Genomic DNA, 13,040 nt, shown 5'->3' with positions numbered 1-13,040 from the left:
GCCCCCCCCCCCCGGCCCCTTCTCCGGCCGGAGGAGCTCCAGCCCTGGGGGCTGCCAGAGAGGCCCTGAGAGGGCAGAATCCCCGGGGGATGGGCCCTGGCTGACAGCAAGCCCGCTCTCCCGGCTGCGCAATGGTGGAGGCTGGCAGGCAGCTGCTCCACCCTGGCCCTCGACCCTCGGTAGGAGCCTTCGATGCTTTTTCCACAGCAGAGGTCAAGCGTTGCTGCAGCTCTCGGCAAATCCCACTCCCTTAGCGCGGACCACAGTGGGAGCACATGGTCTAAGGCTCGGGGTCGGTCCCTGCACACAGTTGAGCTGGAAAGATGGAAGCTCTGTGAGCAGGAACAGCCTTACTGCGCTCCAGGGCCCTAGTCACAGCAGGACCTGGGTTTGTTTCCCTCAAATTCGAGGGGTTCAGCCCCCACCCAGATTGCCAGCACAGGAGATGCATGACCTTAGCATTTAGCCCTGTGGGGACAAGGACATGTTGAGAAGGGCTGTTTCCAGCTCTAGCAGGTTGTGCTTCTCTTTTCCAGGACCAGAGGGACAAGGATTTCCACAGAGACAAAAGCAGTGATGGCTTTGGGCAGTGACCTGAACTGTGGCAAATCACATCCAAATTTCCCTCGTGTAATACGCTCCTTTTATTTTCTAACTAAACAACAGCTTCAACACGCATCACCCAGAAACGCAGGTACATTCCCAGAGGCTAACAGGCAGCAGAAAGCAGACGCAGGGCTCTGATCTAAGGGCAAGTCTCTCCTTTTGAGGAACACATGGAAAAAATGCACCCAGTCATTCCCCCAGGAAGCCTGGTCTCCATTTTGGTAACTCACATCAGACAAGAACCTCAGGCAATTGCTTCAAGAGCAGAGAGGATGAAAAAGTAAAGTCTTTCAAGAGAAGCATTACAAGTGTCCGCTCTTGATAAACAAGTTATTCCTTAAAACAAGCACTGCCACCTGCTTGCTTTCAGCAAGTCAAAAAAAAAAAAAGCTTTCAGGAGGCAGCCTATGTATTTCACAAAACAACTACCATGGCATTCAGTCAGTTATTACAGATAAAGATCAGATCAAGACAGTCCAAACCTATCTCTAGGATCTATTTAAGGGTTTATATTAACAGACTTGGAAAACAGCTCACTTAACCTGCAACCAATCACATGAACCAAGCTTCAGAGGAGCTAAACTAAATACACTGACACACAGTGTGGCTTCAGAAGATTTATTTTCAGTGCTGAAAAGTAGACTGGTGCTGCTTTTGCTCATAATTTTTTCTCAATTACAGTTTTGGTTTTCATGCAAACAGTAGTGAGATTTTTTTTTTATTTATTTAAAAGTGCAGCCTTTGGCAGGAACAATCAGCCTAGTAGAGTTAATCATCTGTATTTCCTTTAAAAATTATTTATTAAACCATGATTTGAAAAAAGTTAAAAAGCTGCCAAGAATACTTAAGAAAAAGAGTGGGAAAGGGCAAAGAGCAAACATCTGGATTCCAGAAATTGTATGTAGAGCAAGAATCACCGCAGTAACCAGTGTGGATAGCACAGTCCCAGCTCACACTCCACACTTAGAGCCATTCTTATTTTGCAGACTTGAGGGCTTATTCACCAGGGCAATGTACCCGGTAGCCCCAGGGGACCAAGCTGAAAGACATACTGGGAGGTCTGCAAAGATCAGGGGGACTGAGCAGCTGCGTGAGGACAGATCCTCATCTGCAACCAGTCTGGCAGGGCTCACAGCTGGGTCACCCAGCTTCCTTTCACCTGAAGGTGCAATTTCCCCATGGCCTTCCCGAGGGGCTATGAAAGCATAACAGCAGGCTTGTTTCTACGCTCGACGAACAGGACAGAGAACCACCCGTTCAGAGGTTACGCTCCTGATCGGATCCAAGCAGAGATTTATCAGGAAGGAGGCCCCTAAGGTAGCTTTAATCATCCTCGCTTGCAGTGGCTGGTGTTGGACCCACCAAGATCTGACTGCAGGATGAGCGTGCGGAGCAGGCAGCAGCTGTCCCTGCAGTCAGCCATGCCCACTGCCAAGCTCGAGGGCCCTGCAGGCAGACCTCTGTGTCCATGCACCTTCCCACGTTCACCTAGCATGCGACTTGGCCACTGAGGTGGGAGCCTGGCTTGTGTTTTGGTGAGGTCAGGAGGGGAAGAACTAGTCCAAAGTCAGGAAGCGTAGGTCAGAGCAGAGAAGGCACTTATTTCTGTGCACCCATGAAGCTGCTGTCAGAGAAGCGCTCCATCAATGTCTGGCAACAAGGCCCTTTAGGAACCTGTCATGACAAGCACAGCTCTGAATCCATACACTGGAAGGAAAGTAGCTCCTCATCTGAGAAATGCAGGAAGGGCAGAGGAAAGAGTAAGATCACAGGATTTTTTTTTTTTTTGGTCTCACATTACACTTGGTGCTACAGCTTCCGTCTAGCAAATCAAGTTGGCTAAGGGATGCGGCAAAAAGACGCGAGCTGGGGGTCTCCAGCTTCCCTTGCTGTTCCTCTAAGGCAGGTTAGTTGAAAACTAGGACTGTCCACAGTAAAGAGTAACAAAGCACAGGTAACCTCTGTTACAGACCAGCAAAGCAAACAGTGCCAATTTTTCAGCCTGTCCTCTTCAAGGGAGGCTGGCTATGTCTCTCTCTGGAGGTGGACCAGAAGGTTTTGGGTTGCTTTCATTGGCTTTTCCTTCAAACATCATGACCCTGCAAAACACAACAGATAATACCAATGAAAAAAGCAGATGCATCTTTTCCCATCATTGGGGGTGGGATTATCTTATCTGCTGAAAAATAGCATCTGCCTTCTATGCAAAGGGCATCCCATAATTAACAGGGGAGGGAAAGACAACAGAGGGCAGTGCTGCCAGCCTGGCAGGCAGCTTTGCTTTTCCAGCAGCTTTCAGGAGTGGGTTCCCAAAGCCTGTGCCGGTTTTCCTCTCAGAGCCCAGAGGATTAGCATGTTTTATTTATACAGCCACTTTGGAAATCCCCTGGGCACACACTGCATGCCAAGTGCTCCTGATGTGTAAAAGCAAATATCATCCCTGGTCCACCTTGTACATAATCACACAGCAGAACATTCAAAAGCCAACACCAAGCAACAGCAATTACAGCCAGAAAAGAGGGCAGAGACAAGGAGCAAGGCACTCGCTAGAAGAATCCCAAGCATTTTGCAACCACCAGCACTGTCTTCCTCCCTGAGGACTGCAGCTACGCTGGGAATGCCAGCTGCCACGCTGGATCAAAGGACTGCACTGCTCTTGGGATGAGTTTTACACTTCTGCTCCTTCTCTGAAAAGTCCAACAGACAACAGGGTGTCTGTTAGCAAAAGGGACCCGTCCGTGAAAGCTGCTGCAGTTAGGAGGAAGGATGGAAGATATGGGAGAGGCTGCAGGCTCAGCCTGCTTCTGTGGAGTAAGGTGGAACAGTGGTGTCAGAAGCCTGTGCGTGCTTGGAAGAGGAGCATCCCAACTCACAGACACAGGGCACTCAGTGGGGAGAGGAGAGACTCATTGCCAGCAAGCATGTCCTCGCTTAGAGGGACCACGTGAGAGGTGGGAGCAAGATCCTTCCTCCCAACCTGCCCGGAAAGCTGGCTGTGTTTCTAAAGCTGCCTTCAGAAGGGGGTCAGTAAGGAGGATGGAGAGGAGCAGCTCCTATTCATGGTGGTTACGGACACAAAAGCGGGGCCAGCCTCTGTGGCTGTGAAAGGAAAAGCCAGGCTTCAATGGAGTGGAGATAGAGCCAAGCAAGTGTTCGGAAGCCATTTGTTACAGCAGGACTTTCAGAGCCCTGCTAAGAGGGCAGAGGGGGCCGTGGGAGGCTGGTGCTGGCAGCCCGTACTGCAGAAAACCTCCCCCAGCACAAGCCAGCTGTTTCAAGCATGTGTTCTGTCTCCACCTACCACCCATCTCTCCAAAATCAGGCAGCGAGGGAGCATCCTGCAGGGAACAGGAGCCAGCCAACTGGTTTTGGCAGGACCATCATTCAGCACTCAAGTCCTGCCTCCATTCACAGGGGAAGCCTGTGCCCCCAAAGCCAGCAGGAGCCACAGGGAAGAAACAGGAAGACGATCCAGTGTTGAGTGTCTGCACACCGCCTGTGCTACCAAAAAGCAGGCAGCTCCGCTGTGAGCAGTCGCCACTGCTCAGCCTAGACATGGACTTACACACCCTCTTATGTCTCTTTGCAAACTCCCCCTTCACAAGGCTCCTTGTCTCCCCTCCACAGACACCAAGCATGCACAGCCCCACCTCCACCAGGCAGAAAAGCTTCTGCTTCCCAACTGCCCCAACACGCCACTCAGGTCCTGAGTCTCCCCCACTCCCTCCCAGGGACACTCACAGTTTAAGCACAGCAGAGCGTTTCCCAAGCATCACGTTGACAAAGTCCTGGTACGAGATGGTCTCGCTAACCCCTCCGGTCACCTCAGAGATCATCTTTTTCAGTTCTAGATGGGTCTTCGGAGCCCCCATCTTCTCCATCATCCTTTTGACAGACATCAAATCTGCAAAAGCAAGGCAGTCGGTGCTGTCAGGAGGTGACCACACTGAGCACAGACCAAGCCCAGGGATACAGGCACAAGTTCCCACCTCAGACCACTTCACCTGTGGCTGACAACACTAAGCTGTTGCTGAAAGCCAAGAGGAGCCTTCCAGTACTGCACTGCCCAGTACAGAGCATCACTTCCCATTTCTGCAGCTCAAGATAAAAACACCATGCATGCAGAAAAGGGACAACTCTCCAAGTGCTCCAGAGACACGCGGGGACACTGCTCTCTAGCTCAGAGGGTGGTGCCAAGAATCACAAGGACAGGGAGGATGGAAGCAACGCTGGGGTTAAAGCTGGAGGCAAACAGGCTGTGGGGAGCGGGTGCCCCTGCCCGTCGTCACCACAGGCCATTTCCTTCCATTGCTCTGCTGCCCGCTGAGACCTGCGGCCCCTTCCCTCCCGGAAAGGCAGTGCAGCCCTGAGTCAGAGCTCCTCCGGCTCCCCGCAGCTTTACTTCGGCTCGAGGGCTGGTGGAGGAGGGGAGCGAGGCAGCAGCCTCCTGGAAGGGCACAGCATGCGAACGATGACACTTCAGTGTCGGCTCCAGGCCTGCAGAAGGCTAGATTTTTACGTAACTGGTGCTTTCTGGGCCCAAACCAGGGCTGCTCAGCTGAGCCAGACTCACACCCAAGTCCCCTGCTTCCCTCCGCTCCCCTCCCAGCAAAGCAAAGAGCTTCTCTGCACTAGAAGTGCTCATGGTTTTATACAGCTTCTGCCTCAAGCCAGGCAAAAACCAGGATTGTCCAAGCCCTGCAGCATCCCAGCTCTGGAAATGCTAAGGATTGAGAAGAAGGCCTCGGTGAAGAAACTGGGAGGAGGAAAAAAAAGCATTTAGAGCAGAAGGAGGTGGAGGAGATAAGCAGAGACTCAGGAGGAGAAGAACTTAGATCTTGATGCAGGTGAGGAAAGACTGAGGAAGCTGAGAGGCAGGGACTGGAGAGCCAAGGAAGCCCCTGGCTGGCAATCAAGATCCAAGCAAGGCTGGACATGGGAAAAGCCCATAGGTTTTCCTCCTTGGCAATATGAGCGCAGAAGGAAGCAGCAGATGTAGGAGCAGACACCATCTCAGCAGGCTCTGCCAGCCCAGCACCAGCATCCCTCGGAGTCACTCACCAATCTCGCCTTGGTTGTTCAGGTCAAACTCCATGTACTTCTCTGGAAGAGACACAGAAGCAAGTTAGCAGGACGCTAGAGCAGGGGGTACGCGGGGCTTTGCAGCACTGCCTGCTTAGAGCAACGAAATAAAAGATTTGGGGATAAGATTGATATAGTGCTGAATGCAAACAGTTCAGAGAGGGAGACCATATCAAGACCTGGCTTTAGCACCCTTATCTCAATTCCAGGGCTCTAGAGTCAAGCGCTCTTTAATTGTGGCTGCTTTTCATTTAAGCTGAGGGAAAGCACTGGCATGAGAACAAGGTATCAGCTATCCATGAATAGCATTAAAAGGTTTGCAGCCAGAAAAACAAAGCTCTGGAACAGCCTCCCAGAAGGAGTAGCAAGGAAAACAAAACCCTGAGCACTCCCAAAATGAAGCTTGATGGGATTAGGAGGGGGATTAAATGACGTAGTTGCCTGCAATAGCCAGGGACAGACTCTACAGCCCTCCCAATGCTGCGCTGCGCTCCCAGAGCAGTGCCTGCCAGCAGAGATGCTCAAGGACCGCATCAAGAAGGTGAAGCCAAGAACATGCCAAGGAACAGTTACACCGGAGGAGGCTGTTTGCCCTTCCAGCCTGCTGTCAAACATTCCTGAATCGGGCAAATCCAGCATCCTCAGAGAAAGGCAGAGCATGCTCAAGGGGGCTGGTTAGCTTTGCAGGGCAAAATGCAGGGCATGCTGTAACAGAGCACTGATTTGAATCAGAAAATCAGGATTTCAGTCCCATGCTGCTTCTGACCTTTGGAGTCGCCCACCTGTGCTTCCTACCCCCCCACCCTTGCGAGCTGTTCCCCATTTAGATTTTAAGCTCTTCAGGCAAGGATTTGTCTGTCTTGCAGACCATACAGCTCCTAGCGCCGCAGGGGGCTCCCCATCATCTCTGTTCCGCTAAATGAGAAGAGCAAGATGCCTGCTGCCACCATCCATCCACACTGAGCCCGCGAAATCTCCACTTGCCCTGCAGTTAGCACTCACTCCCCAGAAAAGCTTCAGAGGACACGAATTAAGTGAGAGCTCCCAGGCTGCTCCTTTCCCCAGGGGGAAAAGACCTTTTGCCTCTGCTCCAGGGACACCAGCAAGCAGATGAGCGTGAACAGAGAAGTGGCAGGCTAATTTAAGGAGCCAAAGGGAAGAGTGGATATTTCACACATCGGAGCCTTCCCAGGACTGTGCTTCTGAAGGATGGTGCTGAGTTAACTGAGCTGATGGGCAGCTACAGGCAGGAGCCAGAGGAATGGCTTGGCATGTCTTCACCTGGGTCTCAGCTGGTGGATTACTACTGTCACAAGGTGACCAGGACAGACCTATGGGAGTACCAGGTACAAGCTGAAGCTGTTCATGCTTCAGGCAGGAATAAATGTCTCCCTTCAAGCAGTAAGAAACCGATCCTAGATTAAGTTGGGGCTGTCACACATGTGCTTAGGGGCCAAAGCGATGTTTGATGTGGAACTGGCTCTCCCCACGCTCTGCTCCACAATAGCGACCTTGTGCAAATGAACCGCCCGCCTCCCCAGGCAGGGGTCAGACACCCCAGCATGTGCTTGGGGACACAAACCCTGCTCTGCCGTGTCTCTGCCCAGCACGTTTTCTTTTCTTCTCGGCTGACACTTAGCCAAACATGCAGAGAACAGAGGCAGCTTTACATCACCGTGCTCTGAGCCTTGGCTCACACATTCGTCTTTCCCTCCCATCCCAGCTGCAGAGATTTGGTGGGGCAAAACCATGCGTGGTCCCTCCCCTCACAAATGCATTTACACAAACACTGCACAGGGGCTCCCCGGGCCCGGCTGGGGAGGGCAGCGGGAAGGATGGCGGAGAAGAAACACTCCCCCCCATCATCACACAATGAGTGGATTGTTGGAGGAGCCAGAGGAGGCATCGGAGAGTGGGACAGGCCACGGAGGCAAACTCACGAGGCAGCAGGAAAAGATGCCAAGGGCTCTCATTACAGGGAATTCTGCGCCTGTGACCTGCAGTTGCAATGTTTGAAGAGCCCCAATTGTGACAGGAAAAATAATGCGGGGCTGCAGCCAAAAGCCAAAGCCATACAAATGGCAACAGAACAGGGAGCACAGGAGGCTCCTCTGTCCCCAGCAGGGTAAAGGATCACAAAAACCTAGCCAGATTCTTCCATGCTGGATTGCAAAGCCAAAATTCAAAGGGAAATAGCAGACAACGCCTGAAATGGAAGCAAGGTCGGGCTTGATTTGCTTAGAGCCAGGCTGAGGACAAACCTTGAGGGCAGTGTGACGCAGAAGGCGTGTTTTGTCCACTGCCTTCAGCCACTGCTTGGAAAGAAAGTGGATGCACCCAGAACAGCCCTGCCAAATCTTGTTCCGTAACTACTTTGGGGACAAGTTCCAGAGGACCCCAGGCTTTTTCTCTATCCCCCATCCCAGGAAATGGGCCAAACCTAAGCCCCAGACTTGCTGAGCCTCTGGAGTTAGACAGGCTTTGGCCAGGACACATTACTGCTGTTGCTTCTGGTACCGAGGGGCTCGAGAAGGACCAGATCAGACTGAAGAAATTTTGGGGGAGAGAAAAGCCTCAGCTCCTTCAGGAAGCAGCTGAGACCTCTGCTTTGTGGGAAGAGGTCCTCCTACTCACCGAAAAAAAAAAAAAAAAGTCCATCTACTGCATCATCCGTTATACCAGCTTGCTTGTCTAGGTATCTAGACAGAAACCATCCTCCTTTGCTGCTCCCCAGGGTTTTGCCCACGCAGCAGGTTTCGCAGTAATAGCAGCCACCAGGCAGTATGTCTGCAGGGTGACACGTCCCTGCCCTGCAAGTGGGGGAAGCACAGAGGCTCGTGTGGGAAAACCACCTCTCCGGGGAGTTTCACCAAGTCCCACAAGCAAGGGGGAGGCATCCGTCCCAGATCAGTCACTTGTATTCAGGCTGGTAAGATCCAAGTGCTGAGGAAAATAATCTATTCAAAGCAAATAGGCTGAAACAGGAGATGAAAACCCTTCAGTGCTCACCTTTGAACACTGCCAACTTCTCCTCCAGATCTTCTTCATCGCTGAACTTCGGGTCACAGAGAAATTCCTAAAACAGAAAAAAAAAACCAAAACAAACAGTATCCCCAAGGTTAAAGATATAAAGGAAAACACCCTGGAGGACATGTACAAATGCAGCATTACCCAGAAGACCTACGCAATTCCCAGAGAGCCACATCTGAGCAATAGCACCAGGAGGCTAGAAAATGGGTTGAATCCCTCCACACCTTGTCATTAACATTCCAGTGCGAGGGGAATGAATGCCTCTGGTGTCTCAGATTTCCCACCAACGGCTTGAGGGAAGACTGGACCCTGTGTGCCTTTGGAATAACTGCATGAAACCCCCTCTTCTTGCTCACCCAAGGTTTCAGCTCCCCGTATCTCTGCTTAAGCATGCACAGCACATGCATCAGGCGCCTATTCTCAGCAAGGGCTGCTATTCCTTACAGAAAGCACTCTGATCTCAGAGATTTCAAACTCCTGGAAAAACTCTGAGGGCTAGCAAATAGAACAGGCAAAGTTTGCAGAACACCACGCACCCGAGAGAGGACAGGTATTTTGGGCTAAGGAACAGGCTCTCACTCTCCCAAACTGCCTATCCATTTTTCTCCCTACCCTGCTCAGGCTGGAGGGGAAATCCCAGGTCAGCTCTGGTCACTTGTCCCTAGCCCCACCTCAAAACCCTTCAGGTAGCCAAGAGAACAGCCCACAACTTGCACAGCCAGCTCCACCACTACACCCTGCCAGCAACAACCCCCCACAGCTGTGAGCAGCAGGGTCTTGCTCCTGCCTCTACCCTCCCACACCGCCTGGCTCCAGTGAGCCCAGCATAGCTTCATGACTCGATCTGTGTTCAGCAACAACACCACATTCTTCAGTGCAGAAATCATTAACATCTGCACAGCTTATGCACTGCCTGTCCGGGATAAAACCCCTCCAGGGGTTAGAGTGGATAGAGGGCTGAGGTTTTTCCCTACTCTGGGCATGTATTCCTCACCAGTTATCCATGCTCACAAGGAAGGCAGGAGCGGGTCCGCATGAGACCAGGATCTCTGGCACTGGTAGTACTGGGGCAGCGTCATTTGTGATCAAAGAGAAACTGCCAAAGAAGCCCCCTCTGCCGACACTAGGGCATCAGGACTGCAGGAGGTCCACATAGCCCCCAGGAACCCAAACACCCCCCAGAACATGTTCTCATGTCTTCGAGAAGGAAGACTGAAACCAGCAACCCCCAGGTGTGATGAGCTGTGCCAGTCCAGCTGCTGGGCCAGCTCTGGCAGCACTGCAGCCCCAAGCCGATGCTGGTTCCTGCTGCCAGGGAGCCAGCCCCAAGCCTTTCATGCTCGATCACTGCCACCCTAACCCCAATAGGACATGCTCCAGGCCCCTCCAGCCCACATGCCTGGAGTCGTGGAGTCGCTCCCTCCTTCCTCACTGGGATAGGGGAGTCCAGACCTGCCCAGAGATTCCAAACACCTCAAACCTTCACTGCCAGTTCGCCACCACTTTGGCAAGGCCTTTGTGAGCAGCTGAACTAAGGTTCCGTAGGGAGCCACTAGGACAGAAGTGACTGTCATCCCCTCCTCCCCTCTCACAAACTCCAGAAGGGTCACCAGAGACCATGCCCACTAAACCAGAGTGACACTGACTTCCTTTATCACCATGGACACCAACTCAAATTGAGAGCTGTGGTGAAAAGCAATGTTCCCAGTTCCTTCTTTTGCTGTCCTTTGCCATTTCATTTATCTCAGTTATTTCTACCCAGGGGTATCATTTGCCAGCCCAACACAAAGGGCCTGATTCAGCTTTGAGACCTGGGCTCAGCCAGCAGCAGAAGTCACCGGAGAGCGGAGTAGTGTTACCTACTGCTGCTGAACAGCCTCTGCAGAGGAACTTGCCAAACATCACTGAGAACCAAAAACAGGGCCAGATCACCTCCTGGCCACCGGGTCACAACTTCATTCCTCCCTGCAGGAACAACAGCCTCCACCTACCAGCAGGACAGGGGATGCGAGAGTGGAGCGGGGTATTTCTCCAGGAGCAAGAAGCAGCACAGAAATGGTGAAGGCTGAAAGGAATGCTACATCCATATAGGAGGGCTGAGGGACATGTGCCGGGGGTCCAACAGCCCCTGGCAGCATGGTATGAGAGCCGGATGGGTGACACTGTGCACACACCTAGGTCCCAGTCCCCTTGCATTTCAACTGGAGGGGAACTGGACAGCCCGTCAGCATCACAGCTCTGCTCCAGACCTACAGCTCTGTTCCAAAACCAGAGGAAGCAACAGGAGAGCGTATTTCAAAGGCATTCCACCCTCCACATTGTATGCAAGCCAGGCTGTGATTGTGATAAGGCAAACACTCACAATAGCACGCAGGAATTCAGTCCCCAGGGTCAGTGACTCAGACTCAGCCCGAGTGGCTGAAGTTCCTCCTAGAGCCCTTTGCTAAAGCTCCCGTTTTAAGGGGCATGTTCTATTAATAAGAACTGCTTAAAAATAAGCCTCAGACTCTCCCCCACGCCTGCTCTGAACAGCCTTTCTTGGGCAGAGAGACTTTTCTAAGCCAATAAATTCAGCCACACAAGTCCCAGCCACCTGCAAGACAACCCAAGCAAAGCCAGATCCTTCCTCGCTCCCCAAAAGGGTGGCTCCAACTGGCAGGCCAAGCTCTTACTGGGCCGGTTAAGAGCTCAAGCCAGCCGCCCTGCCTGCTGGGGCTGGGAAGGGGCTAAGGGATGCTCCTAAGGGATGCTCCTAAGGGATGCTCGTGCCTGCCCTGGATGGGAGCAGCAGGCACCTGCTCTCTGGCAGGCTGAATTCCTCCCCCGCAGCCCAGCGCATTAGAGGGTAAAACTAGGTTGAAACTAATCTGTGCTGGATTAGACTTGCCACCTTGATGCACACGGCTGAACAATGTGATCGCCATTCCCCAGGAAGAGGGGGACAGCCAAGAGAGGATCCCAGAGGAGCATTTTAGGCTGGAAAGAAAGAATTCAGTACTAGGACTCAGCTGTCCTTCAGCAGCACGTGTGCGCTCCGGACATTGCCTGCCAAAGACCCTTATCCCAACGAGAGCTCTGGGGTAGAAACCAGCCAGGAAAACAGGGCTGGGAGGGAGCTAAGTGTTAGGATGAGACAATGAGATTAAGCCTGATAGGAATTTGGCCTGATAGGTTTTATTAGGAGCAGTTTACTGGTTTGCAGCCCTGGGGCTCTTCAGGGCTTGGGAAACCCCCTCCCTGGCTCCAGCCACAGTATCAGCCCAGATTTACGTATCAGCTCTGTGTCAGAGGGAAGTGCGAGCTGCTTTGCTGCATGCCTGCTCACAGCAAACTCCCCCACCGCCACAGAGCTGGCAGAGCCAACAAAGCACAGCAGCCTGGGGTTTGCTGCCCAGAGCTGCTACAGCGCAACGGCTGCTCAGGATCCGTGGGCAGCCGCTACCCGTGCTCTCTGCAGCTTGATTCCGAGCTGCTCAAATCCCTTCTCCTTGCACTGAGCCAACAGACAGGGGAGCAAGGACATGAACAAGCAGCTCCCACCTCCGTCAGCGGGAAGTTATGTAGTTTGCTTCATTTTTGTCACCCAAACCTCACCCAGAGAAAAAGCCTGCCAGAAGTGATGGCTGCTAAGCGGAGAGATAGGAGCCTTTCCCCTGCATGGGAGGAAGAAGAGCCCCCAGCCCAGGGGCTGTGGCACACCAGTGTCTCAGCAAGCAAAGCTTCCCAGGCTCAGTCCTACAGCTCCTACCAGCTGAAGGATCACCTGTCCACCCTGTGCCTGAGTGATGCTGGAGAAGCATTTCTGAAGCAGCAGAAACTACAGCAATAGGTACAACATACTCCCTTCCTCCCCAGCCCGAGGGTCAGCACCACCTTGGGGACGCGTTAGACCCACCTACGCACTTCCTTGGCACACGGTGCATCGTGCCTGCCTCCCAACAGCAGGTTTCAAAGGCTCCTTTTTAGCCAAGTGCTCTTATTCTACACCTTATGCAGCACCTCTTTTTCCACTCTTATTCCACAGCACCTCCTGGTTTCTAACCATGTTAACTCCCTTTCCAGTGACCTACGTAAACATCACCTCCACCATCTCACTCCTCCCTGGAGCAACACATTGGCATTTTTCACTGCCCAGTTAATGCGATGACAAGGCAACCCCTCCATCTCCTCCAGGCTCTCATCTTGTGCAGTGCTTTGATTTCTCCACCTTTAACACCACGGGGCCACTGGCTGTATCAGCAAGTGACCACCAAAGCCACCTAGAAATGACCCTAGAAATCCCATCGTTGATTGTTTTAAGGTTAAAACCTTTTCACCCTCAG

At 52.5% G+C, this 13,040-nt stretch overlaps 1 protein-coding gene across 1 annotated transcript; it reads right to left on the bottom strand.

Moving 5' to 3' along the window:
• Positions 1-1,287: 1,287 nt before the first annotated feature.
• Positions 1,288-8,762, bottom strand: AIF1L (allograft inflammatory factor 1 like). The gene is made up of 4 exons (XM_009642791.2): positions 8,698-8,762; positions 5,668-5,709; positions 4,348-4,510; positions 1,288-2,705 (listed from the first exon to the last, which is right to left on the bottom strand). Exons 2-4 carry the CDS (start codon positions 5,699-5,701, stop codon positions 2,618-2,620), a joined length of 285 nt encoding a protein of 94 aa, XP_009641086.1. The 5' UTR covers positions 5,702-5,709; positions 8,698-8,762; the 3' UTR covers positions 1,288-2,617.
• Between the last annotated feature and the right edge of the window lie 4,278 nt (positions 8,763-13,040).

The sequence above is a fragment of the Egretta garzetta genome, unplaced genomic scaffold, assembly GCF_000687185.1.
Source record: "Egretta garzetta isolate BGI_Z169 unplaced genomic scaffold, ASM68718v1 scaffold497, whole genome shotgun sequence".
NCBI lineage: Eukaryota > Metazoa > Chordata > Aves > Pelecaniformes > Ardeidae > Egretta > Egretta garzetta.
Note: the sequence above shows the minus strand (reverse complement) of the source record. Positions and strands in the feature narration are given on the sequence as shown.